The 25,210-nt window shown below is 39.9% G+C and overlaps 1 protein-coding gene across 10 annotated transcripts in view; it reads right to left on the minus strand.

Moving 5' to 3' along the window:
- USP48 (ubiquitin specific peptidase 48) overlaps positions 1–25,210 on the minus strand; it is a 107,264-nt gene that overhangs the window by 16,589 nt on the left and 65,465 nt on the right. For 9 of the 10 annotated variants that reach the window (XM_031665229.1, XM_031665223.1, XM_031665213.1 and 6 more), the window contains 9 exons: positions 22,102–22,170; positions 13,572–13,696; positions 13,296–13,418; positions 12,955–13,016; positions 12,556–12,666; positions 11,093–11,223; positions 10,368–10,474; positions 8,345–8,449; positions 1,883–2,038 (listed from right to left, as the gene is read on the minus strand). In XM_031665229.1, the coding sequence (XP_031521089.1) occupies positions 1,883–2,038; positions 8,345–8,449; positions 10,368–10,474; positions 11,093–11,223; positions 12,556–12,666; positions 12,955–13,016; positions 13,296–13,418; positions 13,572–13,696; positions 22,102–22,170 (989 nt within the window). The remainder of the gene's footprint in view (positions 1–1,882; positions 2,039–8,344; positions 8,450–10,367; positions 10,475–11,092; positions 11,224–12,555; positions 12,667–12,954; positions 13,017–13,295; positions 13,419–13,571; positions 13,697–22,101; positions 22,171–25,210) is intronic. The other variant, XM_031665215.1, reaches the window with a different exon arrangement.

Genomic DNA, 25,210 nt, shown 5'->3' on the forward strand with positions numbered 1-25,210 from the left:
ATGTCTAGAAACAAACATTTACAGATTTGCAATGGTTGTCATCCTATTAACTTAGAAATGCAGTACCCCCAGAGGAAAGGCTCCATCAAACACTAAAACACAAATTACATGCCTTAAGAAAATCACCCACCACCACCAGCTGCGGATCACGCACATGCCCACCACAAACTCTGATGCTATCCACGCTACCAGGCTCATATCTAGTTGAAGCATCACAAGCTCCCACCACTATGTAGTGAGGGGAAAGACCTTTCGCTGCCCTTTCTTTGACTCTGTTTGGCCCACGGTAGTCCCTGAAGCAAGAGTGGGAGATGAGAGAGCCATTCAGGAAGAGCACCTCTGAGGGCTGTGTGAACAGCTGCCATCTTCTAGCAGCTCATTCGGGCAGGTAACATGCTCTCAGATGGAAGGGTTATTTCTGCTGACTTCTGGTTTATTCTTCAAAAATTGTAGTCCATAATAAAAGCAGCACAGGCTTTAAAAAATATCTTTATGCACAGGGGCTCTTTCTGTAATTTAAAGGTTTTGAATGTTCGAGGTTTCCCAATGACAGGCAGAAAGTCAGTGATAGAAACAAGGTTTCTTAGATGTAAAAGGTACAATAACAGAGTGAAGATATTATGCCAACACACTTATTTTCAGAGCCATGGGTTCAACCAAGGGAAATACTGTTTTCAGGACAATCTGGAACACATAACACCCTCAAAGGAAGCCTGTACTTTTGCCTCGATTACAATGATAAATATCAGCAACAAGAAAAATGTGTAACCAGTAAACTATGCCACATAAAAGTAGCAAAGGAGGAAATTTGGTCAACTTTTTGGATATCTATCAGTGACTGAAACAGATTAGAGGCCAGATTTTTTCATGGACATCTTGAATTTATCAGTTCCTTCTGCCTAGGGTTTGAGATTTACCACTGGAATGCTTATTTATGGTATGTCAGTATTGATACCAAGAAATAACAGTATCATGAAACCATTTCATAATGCCTGCACTATGGCAGTGGAACTGATTTGTAAAGCAATGCATGCTTTGGTGGGGGAATGGAGAGGGCATATCTAAAATAAATCTATATAACAATTTGGAGAACATCACTGCATAAAGAAAGGTAAAGATAATTCTGAAACTCTATCAAGGCTGGGCGTGGTGGCTCATGCCTGTAATCCCAGCACTTTGGGAGGCCGAGGTGGGTGGATAGCGAGGTAAGGAGTTCAAGACCAGTCTGGCCAAGATGGTGAAACCCTGTCTCTACTAAAAATACAAAAATTAGCCAGGTGTGGTGGCATGTACCTGTAATGCCAGCTACTCGGGAGGCTGAGGCAGAGAACTGCTTGAACCCGGGAGGTGGAGGTTGCAGTAAGCCGAGATGGCACCACTGCACTCCAACCTGGCTGACAGAGTGAGGCTCTGTCACACACACACAAAACAACTCTATCAAATAGATTTATCTGCCACCAAAAATACTGTGACAGCCTAGTGAATAAGCAATCACTAATCGCTAATAATAAGCTGCCTTTTATCTCCCATTAAATTTCACAGCAGTTCCTGGTAACAGGCTCCAATACCTATTAAGTGGTCAAAGAAAAGCACAGAGCACAATAAAGTGAGAGAACAGTTATCCCGGCACAACCTCGACATGTGACAAATTAAGTGGTTCCCAATGTTTCTCATTATTAGAAAGCTATTGCAGAACCAGCCCAAGTTTCCAGAACCCAAAATTCACTTTCATCTTCACAAAAAGATTTTTGGCTATTTTGAAAACTTTAAGTCTTTTGGAAAAAAAAACAGATACATACATACATGTAAATACAGGTGGAAAGCAGGAATTCATGAAGGCCCTCTTAAGTCTAGAGCAAACTTGAACAAACATTTTCCTCACCTGAATTTTCAATTCTTTTAACGTCTGATTAGCAGAAACGAGAAGTGCTTTCTCACCACGAACTTTTCTATGTCGCATACTTCGGCGAATAACTTGCTTTTGATAGGCTATATAATTTTGATGGGATATCTTTTGCCGCTTTGTTCCACCATTGCTCTATAATGAAGATTGGAAATGAAGAAAGCACTGAAATTAACCACAATGTGACCCTTGCTCATGAAGTTTTCAGGCAAACAAAAGCTGTTTCCTTATTGGTCCCTTAACCATTTGAAATTCAATGTAAACAATGAGTAGTGACTAACGAGACTTTCTTAGCAAGCTCACATATAATTGATAGAAGAAAAGAATGAGTAATACACACCTCTAACTGCATGTAAGCAGTTCAAATGTTTGTTACAAGAGAAATTTAAAGTTTGGTGAGGGGGCTCACACCTATAATCCCAGGAGTTCAAGACCAGCCTAGGCAACATATTAAGACCCATCTCCACCAAAAATTAGCCAGGCATGGTTGCATGAGCCTGTAGTCCCAGCTACTTGGAGGGTAAGGCAGGAGGATCATCTGAGCCCAGTAGTTCCAGGCTGCAGTGAGCTACAATTGCACCACTGTACTCCAGTCTGGTGACAGAGATTCCAATCTCTTTTATGAAAAAGAAAAAAGAGAAAGATGACATTTAAAATCAAAATGATTAAGTCTGACCTTACATCAGAAAAACATAACAAATTGAAAAACTTCAATGAACAACCTGAATTTTAAACATTTTCTTCTCTTCTTGAGAATGACATAGAAACTAAGTATAAACTGCCGTGAATTTAAAAATAAAATATAGAACCTTAATTAAAAAAAAAAAAACAATTTGACTAAAAATAAGACTGTACCACTTTTTCTAATGGCAAAATATACAGCCTTACTCATAAAATATTCTTGCAAAAATGTTATACCAGAATGTAATCAAACATTTACGCCCACCTTTCAATTTATAGAAATTGGAATATAGGGGATATATAAATAAAATAAGTAACATAAGGAAACAATCAGCCAAATACAGAACATGGAACAATCTAAAAGAAATCAAACTGGTCCAAGCTCAACGTCAGGAAGGGAAAGAGCCAGGCATGGTGGCTCATGCCTATAATCCCAACACTCTGGGAGGCTGAGGCGGGCGGATCAACCTGAGGTCGGGAGTTCGAGACCAGCCTAACATGGAGAAACCCCATCCCTACTAAAAATGTAAAATTAGCCGGGTGTGGTGGCTCATGCCTGTAATCCCAGCTACTAGGGAGGCTAAGGCAGGAGAATTGCTTGAACCCAGGAGGCGGAGGTTGCGGTGAGGTGAGATTGCGCCACTGCACTCCAGCCTGGGCAACAAGAGCAAAACTCCGTCTCAAAAAAAGAAGGGAGAGAAAGGGGGTCCGGAGGCAGAGTAACTGTTCCAAATTCTAAGTCTAAAGTGATACAAACAACACATATCCTGATTACATACTGGTTTGAGAGGAAAAAACTGTTCAAGACATATCTGAGTATGGGTATTAGAGGACATTAGGGAGTTTTCGTTAGTTTTCTTATTTATAAGCACATTGTTAGTATTATGTAGACACTGTCTTTATTTTTAGAGGGGAAATGTCATCATGGCCATGACTACCTAAAGGTGCTATAAAAAGGATGCCCATGGGTATGCATGATATATGCGGTACTAGTCAAGAAAAAAATAATAGATGAGGACCAAATGTCCTCTACAGTACTCCTATAAATCCCTCATCAAGAGGTTAATGATCATGGGTGCAGCACAGCAACATGGCACAAGTATACATATGTAACAAACCTGCACGTTATGCACATGTACCCTAGAACTTAAAGTATAATAATAATAAAAAAATAAAATAAAATAAAATAAAATAAAATAAAATAAAAGAGGTTAACGATCAAGATTCTTCTGCTTTTTGTACCAAAGGTGGTGGTGGTGGTGGTGGCCGGTGAGGGGGTGGGTGAGAAGCACACGGGAGATTCTTCTGCCAACCAGGCCAGGGAATAAAAGCAGCAGGATTTTTAAGAAAATCTTTTCCTCTGATTTAATTAAATCTGGATGAGGTAACCTCAAGGCCCTGGCTCTGGTTTCCACAGTTGTCAATGAGCGTCAGCTGTGCATAAGCAGAGCGGTTTAGTGGTCATTATGGACACAGATGCCACGTATTCAGTACTCACGAGCTCCACAGTTTGCAAAGCAGAAGGTGATCAAGACCCAAACCTGAACTGGCTAGACACTGCCTGAGGCTAGTTCAGCTCTAGCCCTCAATCTACATAGGCAATTGGGTGATTCTAAGATTCACGAGAAAAAGTTAAATGGACATATGGGTTAAAAAAAAATACAATGAAAGCTGATGAAACATTTTTCTCAATCTCAACTGTTGAAAGTAAAGATCAAATTGAATCCAAATTCTACAATTAGGAATATAAAGAAAAATAACTACATTAACATATAATTTTATTTTAGAAGTACAAAACAACCAAAAAACAAAACTCTGAGCATCAAGCAAGACAGATTTTTTTAATAACTCTGATTTTAAATGGGTTTAAAGGCTTTTCCTGGAATTATTTCTTTCTTAATCTGGAGAATTTAAATCCAACTTAACTGACAAAAAAACCAGCCCACTGGTTTTAGAAGGTTTTCAATTACCTAAGTGATACCCAATACCGAGTATTAACCTAAATTTAGATGAACCTAAATTTTTAGATGAATTCAAAGGAGTTAGGTTTATCTAGCTTAGAGAAAAGAGGAAAGGGGATTTGTTTATCTCCACTAAGGACAAGCAGAAACACATCATTTTTTATTTCAGGGATTTAAAGCAGCAATTACAGAAGCTATCTATGTACTGAGATATGTGATGAAGAGGGTGACATTTTGAAAATGCTGAACATTTTTCAGGGACTATCTATTCTTTTCCAAAGAGGAAGGTTACACTTGAGATTTTTTGTGAGCCAAAAATTTTCTGTGAGAAAGCAAAATGTAAAATATTCTAGAGTATTACAACATCCAAACAAGGAAAAGGAAGACAGAAGAAAATTATGAAGTATAAAAAATAATTATAGTATAAAAAGCAATGTTCCCCAACATTCTCTATCATATTTATAAACGTGAACTCTGTTGTCGTCCACAACTAAGTAGAGTGATTCCACAACCACTTTGAAAAACTGCTGTGGTCATGACCACAATGAATAAAACTAGATAATCAAAAAAAGTTAGCTTTCTAAAATCTAAATCACTTGAAAATGTAGATGGTTTTTCTAAACAACTCTTAGGGTGAAAAGCAAAGCTTAAAATAACAGAAACTAAAGACAGTAAGAACATCATGTCAAGTTTAACAAACTAATTTACAAAGTTAACCAGAGAACAGAGAATTAGTGACAACAGGCAATAAAAGATTTGATTCCCCCATCCTGGCTAACACAGTGAAACCCCGTCTCTACTTAAAAAAAAAAAAAAAAAATTAGCTGGGCATGGTGGCGGGTGTCTGTAGTCCCAGTTACTGGGGAGGCTGAGGCAGAAGAATGGCGTGAACCTGGGAGGCGGAGCTTGCAGTGAGCCAAGATCACACCACTGTACTCCGGCCTGGACAACAGAGTGAGACTCAGTCTCAAAAAAAAAAAAAAAAAAAAAAAAAAAAAAGATTCCCAACTGATTATTAAACCATAATACCAAGTGATAATAACCAAAACATACAGTACTGCCAGACAAAAGAGAATGCAGTCCTGAATCGAGATGGATATGTACATACATACACATTTTTTTTTAAGGCAGAGTCTTGCTCTGTCGCCCAAGCTGGAGTGCAGTGACGTGATCTTGGCTCACTGTAACCTCCACAATTCTCCTGCCCTGCCTCAGCCTCCTCAGTACCTGGGATAACAGGCCCGTGCCACTACACCAAATTTTTGTAATTTTCGTAGAGATGCGGTTTCACTATGTTGGCCAGGCTGGTGTCAAACTCTTGACCTCAAGTGATCCACCCGCCTCAGCCTCCCAAAGTGCTGGAATTACAGGCGAGAGCCACTGCACCCGGCCATACACACACACTTTTAATATATCAACTAAAAAGCACACAATCGAGTTTGTACAAAATGTGGCTTGAAAGATGGCTTGTATAGACCACAGAGACGGGGACATGAAAACAGAGCTGACAACAGGGTAACGGGCAGCAAAGTCATGTCTGCAAACGCTTGTGGAGACATACTAGTACTGAGTCAACTAATACGTCTCAACAAGCATTTGCAGACATGACTTTGCTGCCCTTCTTTACCTTGTTTCTTATACCAAGGAACACAAGATGTATATATGCACACAGAGTTTAATAAGGGCATCACTTACTATACAAAAATATCCCCTTTAAACTGAAAACCTGCATTCTCATCAAGTGTACAGATTTGGTTAGCACTGAAACAAAGGGCCCTCCAGTGTTGACTGACTGAAATACAGATTAGGAAGGACAACTTCAAGAGTGGCTGATCACTGTCACAAACTGCATGATTTTGCTTCTTCACAGGTGTTTTGAGGTTATTTTATGAGCTCCAATAAGCCATGGAAAACAAATGGTGACATCCCTTTATACCAGTTGGGAAACCACAAGTAACATTTATTTTGGGCACACCAAGATTCAAATCAAGAGGGCTTTTCAGACTCTCTCAATCAATGTTAAAAATGAAGTAACAGTATCAACGTGCAGACAGGACAACAAGCCCAGATACCTCTGCTCTGTCACAGATACCGCAGATGGCTATTTTAACACTTTCATTCTTTCAGGGAGAACGCTATCTATAATTTCACTACACTATTTTAGCAGTAAAGAAAGAAAACAAACATCTCATCTGTTAAAAATAAAACTCTAAGTAGAGTAGAATATCCATGAGTTTAAAGTACAAAATATCCTCCAATGTGGGGGTCTGACTTTTTGAGAAGCTGAAACTTATCTCCACCAACATCAACCATAGTCCCACGATTTCCTATTCTCAAAAGACAATTTACGGGCCAGGTGTGGTGGCTCACGCCTGTAATCCCAGCACTTTGGAAGGCCAAGGCAGGAGGATCATGAGGTCAGGAGTTCGAGACCAGCCTGGTTGAAACGCCGTCTCTATTAAAGATACAAAAAATTGGCCAGGCGTGGTAGCGCATGCCTGTAATCGCAGCTACTCGGAGGCTGAGGCAGGAGAATCACTTGAACCTGGGAGGCAGGGGTTGCAGTGAGCTGAGATCACACCACTGCACTCCAGCTGGGCAATAAGAGCAAAACTCTGTCTCAAAAAAAAAAAAAAAGGAAGAAAGTCCTAACAAAACAGTCCAGAAAACTTATTTAAATTTATTTTTCTGAGACAGGGTCTCTCATTCTGTTGCCCAGGCTGGAGTACAGTGGCACAATCATAGCTCGCTGCAGCCTGGAACTCCTAGGCCCAAGCAATCCTCCCACCTCAGCCTCCTGAGTAGCTGGGACTGCAAGCATGTGCCACCATGCCCAGTTAATTTTTTATTTCTTGTAGAGATGGGATCTTGCTCTATTGCCCAGACTGGCCTCAAACTCTTGGTCTCAAGTGATCCTCCTGCCTCAGCCTCCTGAAGGGCTGCAATCACAGGTGCGAGACACTGCATCCAGCCCAGAAAACAGTCCATCTTAATGCAAGAATTTAAAGTGTGCCACAATGAAAAATGAAAGACTAACACATCAGCTGATCTGATCGCTTGATTAACATCTTAATTAGAAACTTCATATACTCCATTATTAAGGTTATTGTTTGTAATGAGAAAATCTGAGTTAAATAATTTTTTCATAAAGATTCTGATTGAGCCGGAAACCAAGATATGTGTCGTTTTAGTCTTCTTTCTCAGCTAAAAATTTAATCATCACATTACATTTTAGCCTTTCTTACTTAATAGCAAGAAATATATTCATTCTGGAATCATGTGGTTCATGGCTTTTCATGAGAAATCAGGACGGCTGTAGCATGCCACCAAAACTAAGGAAAGACAAGGATGGGAGCTAAGAACCAATATCCTGGCCGGGTGCAGTGGCTCATGCCTGTAATCTCAGCACTTTGGGAGGCTGAGGTGGGCGGATCACGAGGTTAGGAGTTTGAGACCAGGCTGACCAACACAGTGAAACCCTGTCTCTACTAAAAATACAAAAAATTAGCCCTGTGTGGTGGTGGGCGCCTATAATCCCAGCTACTCAGGAGGCTGGGGCAGGAGAATCATTTAAACCTGCGAGGCGGAGGTTGCGGTGAGCTGAGATCCGTGCCATTGCACTCCAGCACAGGCAACAGTGTGAGACTCTGTATCAAAAAAAAAAAAAAAAAAAAAAAAAGGAAAGAAAAGAACCAATAGCCCATATAGGGTACAGAGAGATGGCCAGGGGCTTCGAGTGGCTGCTCTCGAAGAGAGAACAGCAGAAAGTATAACAATGAAAAGCAGCTTCAACACATACTTGATTAAAATCTGGATCTTTTTCTCCATCTGGTTTAGCTTCTTCCTTGTCCTCCTCTGTTTCAGAACTACTCACATTCAGCTCTGGAGCTGAATCCTTCATCACCTGAATGTGCCAGGACAACAAAGAGAAGTAGGTCAGACCCTAGGAAGGCAGGCTATGGAGGATGTAGGGGCTGGGACCGGCAACCTTTATCAAGAGGAGGAACACCTTTATCATGGTGGGATTATAGACTGGAAAGTGGATCAAGAATCAAGCCTTCTCGGTTTTCTATGCTCTTTTAACATGTTGGTTTTTTACCCTATGACTTATTCTTGTAGTATTTAATGTGCTCACCATACATTTAAGAGGTCTCTGCAGAGCAGTTATTACTATCAGTCTTGTACAATGATGTTATTTTGCAGAAGTTCGAAGGTGCTTGACACCTTCCCCAGCACACTGATTGTTCAAGCCTTTTCAAGTTCTCAAACTGAATAGCGGCAGGAGTCACATGCTCTTTAAGAATTGAGAAAATGAAAGATGGAAGAAGCGTTCTCTTGCGGAACACTATGAAATGCTCGTATTAAACTGAACAATGAAACTACAGCTAAATTGGATAGTATTTTATACTAGAGAACTAGAGATTTAAGAAAATTCTACAGGGAGAAACAGAGACATTTATACTCGTTAACTTCATTTTCTCGGCAAATTAGGAAATGAAGGCCTTAGTTTATTTAACTTGTAAAGCAGAACCCTTGGCCTCCAGAGCATAATTTGTAAGTTACCCTTCTAAAAAATGTGTTTGGAAACGAGCATCAAATAAAACGTATTCCATTTTGTCTTTAATCCTAGAAACCGTGGAATTAAATAAATAAGACATCTGGAGATCTGGGTCAGGATCTACCCAAGAGCCATCCCTAATATAATAAAAATGCTTGGAAATCCAATCCAAGCAAGTATTAACACCTCCACTTCCCAAATATATCCAATCGATTTCACCTGTCCTTGCAGGTCAATGCAAAAGGCTCTAACTGGCCTCTCTTATTCCTGTTACGCCCTCACAGCAATTCCAAACACTATAGCCAGGGTGATTTTTTTTTAAACTATAAATCAGATCATATCATGGCCTTGCTTGAAACTCTGCAGGGGCTTATAGCTACACTGGGAATAAACCCAATAAACCCGGTCTTGATAAAGGTATGATGTATAAAACCTGATAGTGTATGGTCGCTCACTCCGTATCATGATCCCTTCTTGGAATACATTTCATTCTAGATCAGCAATAGCCACTAGGGTAGCCATTAGCCACATGCAGCTATTTAATTTTAAATCAACTACTAAATTCCTCAGTCACACTAGCCACGTTGAATGCTCCACAGCCACACGTGGCCAGTGACTACTGAAGTGCGCCACACAGATACAGAACCTAGAACCTGTCCATCACCACAGAAAGCTCTATTGGACAGCGCTGTTCTAGGTGCAATGGTTTTCACTCTGTTGTATAAGCACATTAGGCTTATCCTTTTGACCTTTGTTTCCTTTGCCTGGAAAACACTTCCCAGGCTGCATCCCTGACAGTGAGGGTTTGGGTAAAAACAACTTCTCCAAGATGCCTCTCCTGTCTACTCCCTGTCTCACGCTAACCTCCACTTTACCCTGCTAAATTTCCTTCAAAACAATCATTTCTGTGTGAAATCATATGAATTTATAGTTTATTCCTGATCTTTCTCACTAGGTCCCTATAATTTTGAAAGCAGGTATTATACCTGCCTTCTTTATCACTGTATCCTCAGCACCGGGACCATTCCTGGAACACAGCTGACATTCAATAAATATCTATGTATCAATTAATAACAAACTAAATTCTCATACAATCACATAACTGTTCATTTTCAATTACTGCCCAATTTCAATTCTGATGCCAAACAGCTCTGAAGGAACAAAAATGCAGTCCTAGGCAGACCCTCAGTGCAAATACAACAGCAAATCAAGTCAAAGAGCACGCTTGATCATTACTAGTCATCGCCACAAGAGGGACCAGTACCTTTTTATTATCCACAACTTTATGGACATAGATGGTGGCTTGAGTGTATTCACGCAGGTCCCTCTGCTGCTGACACAATAAGCCTTCTCTGCATTCTGGACAGAGTTCTTTGGAAAAAAAAAAAAAAGGGAAAACAGAAGTGGCTGAGGAATCATTGTTAAAGAATCAAAGATCTAAAAACATATATCAAAGTTACTAGTGAATATTCATTAAACTCTTAGTAACATTTTCTTGTTTTGAGACAAGGTTTTGCTGTGTCACCCAGGCTGGGTACAGCGGTATGAACGTAGCTCACTGTAGCCTCAAACTTCTGGGCTCAAGCCATGCTCCTGACTCAGACTCTCAGCGAGTAGCTCAGACTACAGACATGTGCTACATTTTTATTATTTTGTAGAGAGAAGGTCTTGCTATGTTGCTCAGGCTGATCTGAAACTCCTGGCCTTAAGCAATCCTTCCATCTTAGTCTCTCAAAGTATTAGGGTTATAGGTGTGAGCTAGTGTGCTGGCCCAAACTCTTAATAATATTTTCTATTACATGCAAATGATAAGGAAATCCATTTACTGTCCATAAAGAAACGTACAAATAATGAGATGATTATAATGAGAGTTTCCACCTGGGGAGTTGGGACCACCACACGATCTTTAAGCAGACAACACTGACACACCCATTCTTTTTAAAATGTCAGCTCTTAACTACAGAAACCAAAAGCAATATGAAAACTTACTAGGCTCAGAAATATACTGTGTTTCTGAAGGGTTTACATCTCCCACTTCAATTCTCATGATTTTAATTACATGATCCACAACAAAGAGCTTTTGTATCATTTGCCACTCACTGGGCCATATGAGAGCTATACTGTGCAAAAAAAAACACAACATGCCTTAAGACACATGGAAATTAAGAGAATTAACATAATCCATTAGTCTGCTAAACCAAAACCATCAACACTAACATTTAATCCAAAGGAATTAGAGGGAAAAGATACATATCATCAACAAAGAATAGTTTTTTATACAAAGGAATGTTACCACAGCAGCGAAACTAAATGGACTGAAATTACATGAATCAACATGGTTAGATCTCAAAAACATAATTGAGTAAAATAAGTTAGTTGCAGAAGTATAAATACAGTATGATGCCATTTATATAAAAAGTTTTAAATATGCAAGACATTATGTGCATGTATTTTTTTTTTTAACAGAATACTTTCTGAGACAGATAAACTCTATAAATTCATGACAGTGGTTCCTGCGAGAGGAAGGGTGGGAGACAGAGAGAGAAGTAGCAACAGAAGGATAAGCACTGTGGGGCCTTTAATCATACTTGAACCATTTAACTTTTAAACTGACTGGTAACACACATTTGCTTATTGGTATATTTTCCTGAAGTCTGACATTTGCAGTAATAACAATGACAGGAAGAAAGGGAGGGAGGAAACAGAAGAGAGATGGAGAGCAAGAGAGAGAGTAACAGGGAAGGAGGGATGCAGAGAGTGAGGGAGAAAAAGAGGTAGGGAGAAAATGTAGAGAATATATAAACTTTCAAGTCCCTTCAATGATGTTAAATTACTGAAATATGAATAATAAAACTCTAGCTTAACCCCAACGGCATTTTTATTTATGTGTTCCAATTTCCTTTTCCTGATTTTTCTGACAATGTTGGAAGCATTCTACCTTCTCGTATATAATGATTTTTGGTAAAATCAGGGGAGAAATTCACAGACGAACACCTCTGAAAGTACTTAAAGCATGGAATAAAATTTTGGTTCTAAGACCCTAGAATTCCAGATGACCAGTGCAGTGGCTTTGCTCTGCCACCCTGCTATCTTCCTCCTTCAATTGTCTGAAGCCTGGCAGTGGCACAACGAAACCTACAACCAAGACCATGTTGATTCTGTGATTCTGGAAGAGGTCACAGCGCTGGTCACCAGCAGCGGGAGGAGGAGAAAGGGTGGCTGTGTTGTCTCCAAGAGGGACAAGGAAGGAGCAAAAAGACAAATAGCCTTGGCAGCCTCTTGTCTTTCCTGGAGAAGTAGTCTTTCTTTTCTTTTAAAAGCGGGGGGAAACCCACAATTCAACAAAGGACTAAATTCTTAAAATAGACTATGTCAGATGAGAAATTTCCTAAACACACTTTATTAATCATCAGAAAGAGAAAAAAAAAATCACATAAAGAAAAGGAACTCACAGTTTAGAATCTTCTTTGGTCATGGAAGCAAATGTAAACATGAGGCCCCCATGGGGACACAAAAGAGCGCTGTTCCCAACTGATGACACAGGGCTGCATCTTGTCGGCTTTCTACTCAAATAAGACAAGGAGGAGAAATATACCTAATTACTGCATGACGAAAGAGAAGATTTTAAAATAATTATTTCAAAATCAGAGATATATTTAAGAAAATATTAGTAATTAAATGTGTTTCTTAGGCTTATTCATTTAACTTAATAGAAAAGAAAGCTTTCAGTGTGTGCTGGTGAAAGTAACCAGGAAGGGTACAACAAACATAATCCATGGAATCTTAAAAAATACCAGAGTCAAACCGAGTCATAATAACAATAAAGGAAATAAAACATATTTTGTTTCTACCTAACAAATTTCCGCCACTCTTCGACAAAGAACTGAGACACGATGTAGAGGACATCCGTATCCTAGAACACAAAAATCACAAAACAGTATCCGTCAATTTACCGCCTGCTTAACACAAATTCCTTATAATATACTTTGGTTGTCCTTATTCAAGTTTTATAAATAAAATGAAAACACAGTCCTCTACCAAAAAATAGCAGGCTGGAGTAAATCCCCTGGTTAGATAACTAAACAAATGAGAATATGAGAAGTTCTGGGTTGTTCTGAAATAGCTCACTGGGAACTTGGCAAGGGCCTTAAAAAGTAAAGATGCATTCTTTCCTTTGTGGGAATCATTATACCTCTGGCCAGTTACTGAGACACGGTCTGTTTTTATCCTGGAACAAATTTGGGAGTGAAGTCTTTTGCTCGTTTGCAATCATCTTATGTAAGGCTTCATTTTCTTCCCCTTCTCTTTCTAAAATCTGAAAGAGAATGAAGCAATCAACTGTCTCCTGCTGACAGCACATGACTTGCCTCCTCCCTACACCCCCGTCAGAAGTACAATGTTAATTTCCCTGGGAAGTCAACCCAGGAGGTGGCATGCCATTTCCCCAGATGTCAGTAGCATTCAGTACCTTGCACTGTGAACAGCACTCTTTGTAACTTGGAAACTCAGGAGCCTTTGGAAAGTACTGCTGCAGTTTGCTCCAAGCCTCTTTAGAAACAAGCCTTCTTTCATTTTCAGATATGCATAACTCACCTGAGTTTAAAAAAAAAAAATTGAAAAAAAAAAAAAAAAGCTGAAAAAAAGTCAATATCTATTTCCTATTTCTTAAACTTAAGAAAAATCCATAGGTGCACTTTTCTTGCTTTGCTAAAGTGTGGTATTTCTAGCTTTCTTTTCTTGTTTTCAAAAACTTCTGAATTTCCAATTTCATTTTAATTCTAAAGGAGGTAGCCATTAACCTCAATTTTATGTCCTTAATCTAGGTCCGTGGTTGAAAAAAAAATCATGAGATAAAAACAAATGTACAAAGCTAAAACCGTGCATTTTCTTTCTCCCTGCAAGGAAGGAAGTAGTCAAAAATGGGATTCCAGGAGTCCTGGGACCTCTGTGCCATGGCAGGGGCTGCTTAACAAAATCACGTGTTCTCCCACACTCAAAGGTTATCATTTCCTGCAGACTTTATTGTCTCCCATTGGACTAATCCTGAAATCACACTGCATTAAAATAATATTTTGACAGCTGCATCCAACCATCACAGGACCATTACCTTAAGTTATCAATTCAAACAAGATAAAGCAATCTACTGTTCAATCTGAAAACCATCTCCAGTCAAGCACCAACTTGTTTGCTATTTGCAATTTATTCTAAAGATCCCCTTCAATCTTCAAAAATCCCAGAAGACATAAAAAAAAAAAAAAAAATACTAGTCACTGCCACTCTGCCAGGACCATTCTCCTCTGGCTCTACTTGTGGTTATATTTAGTATTGTTTCAGCTGTTTCAAAGCGGTAAGTTAGTGAACTTCACTTATCTACCCATATCGGTCATTACCCAGAAAACGATCTTTAAATTTCTAACGTCGTATGTTTGTTTCTGCACCCATTGGCAAGGTACTTGTAGATTTATTAAGAGTAATAAAGCCAGGAACTTTCTAAATACGTACTATACTTTCCATAATAAATGAATTTAGAAAGATGAATATAACCAGGCAGAGTACAGCTAGCAAGTAATAAAGCTGGGATACGAAACCAGGTCTATAGGCCAGGCACAGTGGCTTGCTCCTGTAATCCCAGCACTTTGGGAGGCCGAGGCAGGTGGATCACTTGTCAGGAGTTTGAGATCAGCCTGGCCAACATGATGAAACCCTGCCTCTACTAAAAATACCAACATTAGCTGGGTATAGTGGTGCTTGCCTGTAGTCCCAGCTACTCCCGAGGCTGAGGCAAGAGGACTGCTTGAGTCTGGGAGGCAGAGATTGCAGTGGCCTGGGCAACAGAGAGAGACTCCATCTCAAAAACACAAAACAAAACAAAACAACAAAACCAGGTCTAAGGCCGGGTTTGGTGGTTCACACTTGTAATCCTAGCACTTTGGGAGGCCAAGGCGAGCGGATCACGAGATCAGGATTGAGACCAGCCTGGCCAACATGGCGAAACCCTGTCTCTACTCAAAATACAAAAATTAGCCAGGCATGGTGGCAGGCACCTGTAATCCCAGCTACTCAGGAGGCTGAGGCAGAAGAATTGCTTGAATGAGGAAGGCGGAGGTTGCAGTGAGCCAAGATTGTGCCATTCCACTCCAGCCTGGGCGAGAAGCAAGACTCTGTCTCAAAAAAAAAAACAAACAAACCCAGGTCTATAGCTCATTCAAACCCCATAATATATTTTAAAATGTATTTTTTTTTATTTAATAGGAAATAGGCCAGGGGCAGTGGCTCACGCCTGTAATCCCAGCACTTCGGGAGGCTGAGGTGAGAGGATCACAAGGTCAGTAAAGACCGGCCTGACCAAAATGGTGAAACCCCATCTCTACTAAAAATACGAAAAAAAATTGGCTGGGAGTGGTGGTGCACACCTGTAATTGCAGCTACGTGGGAGGCTGAGGCGGGAGAAGCGCTTGAACCCGGGAGGCAGAGGTTGCAGTGAGCTGGGATCACACCATTGCACTCTAGTCTGGGTGACAGAGCAAAACTCCGTCTCAAAAAAAAAACAAGAGTCTCATTCTGTCGCTCAGGCTGGAGTACAGTGGCACGATCATAGCTCACTGGTGCCTCCGCCTCCTGGGCTCAAGCAATCCTCCTGCCTTAGCCTCCTGAGTAGCTTGGATAACAGGCACGAGCCACCATGCCTGACTAATATTTTATTTTGTAGAGAGGGAGTCTCTCGAACTTCTGGTTTTAAACAACCCTCCTACCTCAGCCTCCAAAAATGCTGGATTATAAGCATGAGCCACTATGCCTGGTCCCTATAATTTATAATACCTCAAAATGCAACTTAACTTCTACCCCTCATCTCTTCTGGATCTCTGAATAATCCTCAAAAATTATTTTGCTTTAATAAACTTGTTACCAGAGAAATGAGGTCACAAAGTAAACATGTATTTTCTTTCTGGGTGGGCTGTTAATTTAAATTTCCCGAAAGTCTATGAAAACTTACTCTAACATGCCCATCCTCAGACACAATTAGGGAATTTATTTTTTAAAAATGAAAGAAAAAGATTAATTGGATTATCAAACCTTAACTTAGTAAGTCCTTATGGTGAAGTATAATGTAACTATAAAAAAGATTAAGGTAGACTTCCATGACCTGATTTGGAAAGAACTCCATGGCAATTATAATATTTAAATGGTTTCTTTTTTATGCTTTAAAAAAAAAAGAGATCCTTTGTGTGTGGTATAACTCCATGTGGTTATGAGGAAACAATAATGGGAATGTGCACACACAGTTTACTATTAAATGAGCAGAGGAGACCACAGACACTGTGGGTGCGCGGCTTCATTCTGATATCGGGGTACTTTTAGGTAGTGACTGGCTTTTATGCGGGATGAGTGTTTCTCATATGATTAGGAAAGAACAACCAAAATTCATTTCTGAGATCAGAATAATAGTAAATAATCATTTTACTATAGTCTAGTTGGTAATAAATATATATAGTCCTTCACTCTACTTCTTAGCTGAGTTTCTAAATTTAATTTCCTATTATTCTAATAATTACTACCACAGTAGTTGCTAATATGTAATATTAACTATGAATATTAATACAATTAATGTAATTAATAATGAAATAAATATACTTGAATATTGTCTATGACCTCAAAATAGTTAAATAAATTTGGGTTGCTCTTTTCACTGTGACATATAAATTGTTAGAAATTAAACTTGTATCCTGCAATGAATCATGGTATTTCTTAAATTTTAAGAGAAAGCCAATCAACTAAATCCATTCTATGAGCAATATCTCCCAAAACAAGATCAAAGCAGTCAAGAGAGATTCAATTCACTAAACATAACTGGATATTCTAAAGCTCAAAGATTCTTCTGGTAAAAAGAGAAATCTAGTTAACAATGAATTTAGAGATACTGGATAAATGATCCTCAACCCCTCATCCTAAATCTAGTTCAAACTGCATATAATACTTTGGGCTTCGGGACATCTCAAGAAGTACTCTCAAAATAACAAAACACAACACAGCCCATCATCTAAGCAAACTAGGTGTAATAAACAAGGTAAGCTATAGGAAAGTTATTCACTTAAAGGAATACAAAGTAAAATGGATAAGAAAACTTGATACATATAATATCTGTATTATAAAGCTTCTTATATAATATCTGCAACCAATACTGAACTCTAGGATAGTAAATCTTCCAATGGAATATAATCCAATGATTAATTCACACAAAACCTATGATATATTAAATACATATAATACATTAGAAATATACAGGAATTTTGTTATAAAAATATCAAAATTTAAGTCAAGGACTTTCCAGGTTAAAATGGTGTTTAAAACTGCATTTACTTTAAGAGCCTCATGAAACATCATTAAATCACAATAAAAAATAAAAAATAAAAAATAAACTTTTATTTTTAGAAACGGGATCTCACTCTATCACCCAGGTTGGAGTTCAGTGGTGTGATCATAGCTCACTGTAACCACGATCTAATGGGCTCAAGCAATGCTCCTGCCTCCGTTTCCTGGGTATCTAGGACTACAGCCATGTGCCACTTTGCCTGGCTAATTTTTACTTTATTTCTTAATAGAGATGTGGTCTCACTATGTTGCCCAGGCTGCTCTCAAATGCCTCAGCCTCTTAAAGTGCTGTGATTATAGATGTGGACCACCACACCAAAGGATTTATATTTATATAAAAAGACATACAGCTATAAAGATGAAAACAACAGAGGGAACAACAGGGATAAAAATTATAAGGGTTTAAAAGAAGGTGAATGAGACACAATAAAAATTAACTCTTAAGTTGGCAAAAGTCAAGAAGTAGCCAGATTTGCTACACTGCAGTACTGTCCCCACAGACGCAAGAACTGGGGGCTCATGAAGGTAGGGATTTACAAAAAATGAGAGAAGGGATGGAAAGTCTACTTAAGAGGTATGTAGTCAGATGCTCAGTCCCCTTCTCTGCCCTTGAGATCACTGTCCCCTCTAGCCACCAAAGACTACATGCTTATTTTCAGACAACAAAACCTAACCTGCACAGGGGACACAAAACACAGAGACAAATGAAGCGACAAGCTGAGACAGGGAGAATTAAACCTTTCCACTCTTGAATGCGGGGACTCCAAAGTCCTCTTCTTTCTACAGCTTCTGAAGAGTGACAGCAGGTCTGAATTTTCTAGGCAGGCAAATGAAAGATACTTATGGAAAAACCTTGGTGGCCCAATAGCAGACAGCGCCATTGGGAATTTCCCAGTGAAACAAGCCGGCTGGGGCACTGAACTAGTGAAGTTCAGTCGCCAAGCCCCTCCAAGACACACCTGGCTTCCACAGAGTGCCTAGCATAATAAATGAACCCGTACAACACTGGGGACAAAGATCTTACGAGCCTACCAGAAATTGAAGTGGAGAAAAATTACCTACAAACAATGGCTTTGGACTTCTGAATGGTACGTTCAAACCATTATCACAAGTCTCTTTAGTTTTCACGGAAAAAATATTTCCAACAGACAGTTAAATACCAGGCAAAACTATCCATTGCAGTGTGGTGATCCTAGACAGGTGACTCTTGCCTCTCTGTGCCTCAGTTTACTTACTCATCAGTAGAATGGATGCGATAATATTACTGATAGCACAGGGTTGTTAGATTAAGTGAGTTGCCCAGGCATGGTGGCTGACGCCTGTAATCCCAGCACTTTGGGAGGCCAAGATAGGCAGATCAACTGAGGTCAGGAGTTCAAGACCAGTCTGGCCAACATGGCAAAACCCCATCTCTACTAAAAACCAAAAATTAACTGGGAGTGGTGGCACATGCCTATAGTTCCATGTACTCAGGAAGCTGGGGCAGGAGAATCATTTGAACCTGGAAGGTGGAGGTTGCAGTGAGCCGAGATCGCACCACTGCGCTCCAACCTGGGCGACACAGTGAGACTCCATCTCAAAAAAAAAACCAAAAAACAAAAAACCAGATTAAGTGAGTTAATATTTATAAATGTGGAAAACTACAGGCAAATGGTAAACATTCAATAATTGCCCACTATAATCTCCTCCTACCAGCATCATCAGCACACCTCCAGAAAGAGGTTTTAACAGAAACTTAATGAGTAAAGTGGATTTCTAAGTAAGGCTAGGTATCCTATACCAGAAAAATTTTACCCTGGACACATGGTACGCTGACAGATAACATAACACAAAAACAACGGTAGAAAACTATCCTTTTTTTTTTTTTTTTTTTTTTTGAGACAGGGTCTCGCTCTATTGCCCAGACTGGAGTGCAATGGCGCCATCTTGGCTCACTGCAACCTCCGCCTCCTGGGTTCAAGCAATTCTCCTGGGTCAGCCTCCCGAGTAGTTGGGATTACCGGCGCCCGCCATGGTTTTTGTATTTTTGCCCAAAATAATTACAAATTTTGTAAATTTGCCCAGCTAATTTTTGTATTTTTGTAGAGATGGGGTTTCACCATGTTGGCCAGGCTGGTCTCAAACTCTTGACCTCAAGTGATCCGCCCGCCTCAGCCTCCCAAAGTGCTGGGATTACAGGAATGAGCCATCATGCCCGGCCAAACTATCCTTTAAAATATTAGAGAACAAAGTATGGCACCAAAACACTAGAGTTACAGATCAAGATAACGGCCTAAAAAAATCACGCTTGTATACAATTTCTTCCTCCCTCCCTCCCTCCCTTCCTTTCTTTCTCTTTCTCACTCTCTCGGTTTTGTTTTGTTTTGAGACAAGGTCTTGCTTGGTCACCCAGGCTGGAGTACAGTGGCATGTGAATATGGCTCACTGCATCCTCGACCTCCTGGGCTCAGGTAATCCTCTCAATGTAGCCTCTCATGTAGCTGGGAACACAGGTGCACACCATCACCACCCCTGGCTAATTTCTTGATGTTTCTGTAGCGATGGGGTCTTGCCATGATGCCCAGGATAGTCTCGAACTCTTGGACTCAAGTGATCTTCCCGCCTTGGCTTCCCAAAGTGCTGGGATTACAGGTGTGAGCCACCGCCCCCGGCCTCTTATGTACAATTTCTGATAGGCTAGGGAGTGGAGTATGTGTCCTGAAATGACATTCAGCTTTGCCATGCTTTGTAGTCAAAACTGTCGGTACTGAAATGACATGATGAAAGGTGGGAAGGCAGAACAAAGGTCAGTGAGCTAAGGAGCACGAGGACAATCTAAGTTCCAGCACTGTTTCAAGTGGTAGCACCAAGCATGAAACAATACTCTGCCACGGATGCTTCAACTCTCAATATGGAGACACCAATCCCATGTGTCCACAACTATGCTGTGAAGGTTAGAAAAGGTGATAAGAGAGCATCACTGGAAAAATACACCTCCTTCTGGCTATTCACCCGAACTTCCTTCCCCTGTTTATTTCCTCATGCTATTCAGCACTCATGAGGTCAGCTCACCTTCTTCTGCTGTGCACCCCGTAGTGTAAAAGACCAACCAGTAGACAGACAGGGTGATACGATGGAAAGAACAGAGGAATTTGGGACTCACAGAGACCAAGACCCAAACACACACCCCAGGATGGCTGCTTGCTAGTTGTGTGGCCTGTAAATGGGAATGCCACTCACCTAGTGGCCTAAAGTGCAGTGAGATAATCCAGAATGGTAGTACCACTCTAGTGACAAACACCATCACTAGTGTCATTAACGGCACTTCATATAAAAGTGCCAGCGTGCATCAGGGATAAAAGTGAGACATTATCCACTGGTTCACAGTCAACTGATGAAACAAGAACTATAGTTAAGAATTTATTAGGATTAACAGGAATCTGAAATATTAGCAATAAATTAGCACATAACAAGAAACGCATGAACATGGGTTAACAAAACAAACCACTGACAAGCCAACTTTTCTGTGTCAAATTTATCGTCCTATTTATTTTAATGAGATGGGGTAATGCGCTGTCGTCCAGGCTGGAGTGCAGCATCGTGATCATAGCTCACTCTAGCCTCAGACTCCTGGGTCAAGTGATCCTCTCACCCTCCTGAGAAACTGGGACTGCAGGCACACACCACCAAACCCACTTAACATTTTTTTAGAGACAGGGTCTTGCTGTGTTGCCCGGACTAGTCTCAAACTCCTGGGCTCAAGCAATCCTCCTACCTGATCCTTCCTAGTAGCTGGGATTATAGGTGCAAGCTACGGCACTCAGTGCTCAGACTTTTTGAAGGTGGGAAGGGGAACTTATGAAGTAGAAAGCTTTGAGAAACAGACACCTGCTTGACTTTCAGAGTGCTATTAGAATAGAAAATTGTGTCTAATATATGATGAATCCCTTGCACAATCATCTTGTAAAAGCTACTTATCAGAAGTAAGCATTCACCAAGACCAAGTAAACAAATACATGAACAAATACATAGGATTAAATGAGGATTTAGAATTTGGCTTTTTAAAAAACTATCTAGCACATAGTACACAGCAGCTGGTCAATACACAAACAAGAAACTAAACCAAGTCAAGACCAGTGGCTCATGCCTATAATCTCACCACTATGGTAGGTAAAGGTGGGAAGCAAATTTAAAAATTAGCTGGGTGTGATGGTGCATGCCTACGGTCCCAGCTACTCAGGAGGCCAAGGCAGAAGGATCACTTGAGCCCAGGATGTTGATGCTGCACTAAGCTAGGACAGCGACAGAGATCATGTTGCAGATAAAATAAATAAATAAAAAACTACAGATAGCCCTAACAAGATGAAGAAGAAGAAACATATGAGCAGTATTCTCAAAGTGTTTAACTTGGACAATGACAGTCATGGGAAACAACTGAAATTCAATACTTCAAATTCAAAAGCACGTCAATGGGACAAGTGACAAGAAGTTTCTTTTCCAATGATTTCCTCTAAATATGGGGAAATTCTACTTAAAAAAATTTTTTTTTCCCAGGTAAGATGTGAGAGACACTGGCATGAAAGCCAGGCAGTAGAAGCTAAAAGTAAAAAAGGATAATAAAACAGAACTCATTTATGCTTCTAGCTTACCATGTGGACACAGAATATCTTCATTAAAATTTAATTCCTCCTCTTCTTTTCTTTCTTCCTTTGATTCATCTAATCAAAAGAAATACAAATGATATCTGCTGTGGTTATTGTGTACTTAAAGTTCAAAGTAGCAGATATACTACTCTGCACAATTTGGAACAAAGAAAACTTTAAAACTCTGAAAATTAGACCCATGTGATTCCTACACAGTTCTGCTAAAAAGCGTTATATTTCTTTCCCTTAAAAGGAAAGAGGAACATCTCAATGACAGTTAACTTTTAAAGATTTAGGTTATGCAAGAAAATGTGCCTTTTTAAATTGAAAAAATGGAATTCTTCTATTAATTCTAGTCAAGGTATTGAGAATACTGTGTCATGAACCAAGTTAATCACCTACATTGTCATGTCATGGCATGTCATTTTCACCTACCTACACTTTTTGGGGGTGAACACAAAGTATTAAAGACAAATGAAATAAGGACTTAACCTTTACCATCAAACATAGTCGTCCCCACTGATCCGTCCAGGGATATGTTCCAAGACCCTCCATAGATGCCTAAAACCTCATATACTACCGAACTCCATAAACATCCATTGGCATATTTCTGTTCAAGTCTTCCACCCACAAATTTAATGCTTTTTCCCTCTTAACTCACACTGTGACCATAACTTGTAGCTTGTAGTGTGACAGCAAAACTAGCACGATTTTTTTTCCTTCTTAATTTCATAGATAGATTTGTTCCTACAGATCTTAGCAAACTCACCATACAATTTTTTTTCTTTCCTTATTTAAATCAAGAACTTACTTCCACCTTTCCACTTAAAGGAAGCACTTTGTGGCTTCTTTTTGACATACCTGAATTACCAACATTACCACTCTTCCACTTTGAGATCATTAAAGTAAAATAAGGGTGACTTGAACACTGGCACTCCTACAGTCAATCTGAGCACCAAGAGGATTGCTAGGTGACCAGTGGGTAGCATGTATAGCATGGATAAGTTGGACACAGGGAAAACTCACGTCGCAGGCCAACCAACCAACCAACCAACCAAAAAAACCCCCCACAAAAATCAAGTAAAAAAATGGGCAAAGGAAGGATATGACCAGATAATTCTGTCTCCTCTTTTTCTCTCGGTCACACATACAAATAACTTCTCAAGCCTAAGAAGATGGTCAACCTCAATGACATTTTGAAAAACGTTAAGCCTCAACACTGCTAAGTCTAACTTCCTGTATCGGGCTGATAAAAATTGATGTGACTGCCAGACATGATGGCTCATGCCTGTAATCCCAGCACTTTGGAAGGCTGAGGCGGGCAGATTAAGGTCAGGAGTTCAAGACCAGCCTAGTCAACATGGCAAAACCCCCTCTCTGCTAAAAATACAAAAATTAGCCCGGCGTGCTGGTGCGTGCCTGTAATCCCAGCTACTCCGGAGGCTGAGGCAAGAGAATCACTTGAGCCTGGGAGGTGGAGGTGGGAGTGAGCCAAGATTGCACCACTGCACTCCAGACTGGGCGACAGAGGGAGACTCCATCTCAAAAAAACAAAACAAGAAAAAACAAAACTGATGTGAATGATGTATTCTTTATGTTGACAAAAGCAAGCAAAATGAACTCCCTAATATGAATATATTGAAGAAAATTTACCAATATGTCAGTATGTGGCAATTATAAATATTTGTAATTCTCTGATCCAGAGATTTCTAGGAATTTATTTCTCAGAAATAATCTGAAAATTTTGTAATGATGTAAGTACAGGACACAAAAGGACCCTCACTGCATCTGTGTGTACATACTCACGTAAAAAATTAAAATAGAATCAGATAAACATAATGGATCCACAAAACAAAATGCAATCAATCAATAAAAAGGGCTGAATGTTTTGACATTCAGTAAGTCATATGTACAACTGTGCCCAAATGAGTTGCATTATAAAAAGCCACTATTTACAGTGATTGTATCTGGTAGGAAGGCTTTGAAGTTCTACTTTGTCACATTTGTGCTGCTTGAAGCTTTTGAAATTTTTTAATGGGGGAAGGAAAATAGAGGCATATTACTCTGAAAGCAACATGAAAAATACTTTTAAGCTATGCCAACATGAAGGCACTTTCTACTACGGCATCCAATTTTACTAAAAATGAAGGGACACTGATATATAAAGAGGCTTTTTTTTTTTTTTTTTTGGAGACGGAGTGATGCTCTGTCTCCCAGGCTGGAGTGCAGTGGCACGATCTTGGTTCACTGCAACCTCCCCCTCCTGGGTTCAAATGATTCTCCTGCCTCAGCCTCCTGAGTAGCTGGGATTACAGGTGCATGCCAACACGCCTGGCTGATTTTTGTATTTTTAGTAGAGACAGGGTTTCACCATGTTGGTCAGGCTGGTCTCGAACTCATCACCTCGTGATCCGCCCACCTCAGCCTCCCAAAATAAAGAGGTTTTAAAAAGCAGTAAATAAATACTTCACACTAAGTCACATGTTATCACTAAAATTATAGTATGTTTTTTCAAATGACAGGATAATAAAACTCAAATTGATGTTAAGTTCATGAATTATATAGCACAATAAAATATTGTAATCAAAAGTAAAAACTCGGCTGGGTGCAGTGGCTCACATCTGTAATCCTAGCACTTTGGGAGGCCAAGGTGGGCGGATCACTTGAGCTCAGGAATTCAAGACCAGCTGGCCAACATGGTGAAACCCCATCTCTACTAAAATACAAAAATTAGCCGGGCATAGTGGCGCATGTGTAATGCCAGCTACTCAGGAGGCTGAGGCGGGAAAGTCACTTGAACGGGGGGTGGTGGGGAATGTTGGCAGAGGTTGCAGTGAGCCAAAATCACGCCACTGCACTCTAGCCTGGGGGACAGAGTGAGATTCCGTCTCAAAAAAGTAAAAAAAAAAGTCTCAAAAAAAGTAAAAACTCTTCAAGTTTGAAAATATTAATCACAGCTCAAGGAGTTTAAAATACTGGGTTGGTTTTCTCAAAAAGTAAGGTGGTGAGATGGGAAGATCAATACCAAATAAAATAAATATAATATAAAGTGATAGAAATGGGCCAGCTTCAGTGGTTTACATCTATAATCCCTGCACTTTGGGAAGCCAAGGTG

This window comes from Papio anubis, chromosome 1 (genome assembly GCF_008728515.1).
Source record: "Papio anubis isolate 15944 chromosome 1, Panubis1.0, whole genome shotgun sequence".
NCBI classification, from domain to species: Eukaryota; Metazoa; Chordata; class Mammalia; order Primates; family Cercopithecidae; genus Papio; species Papio anubis.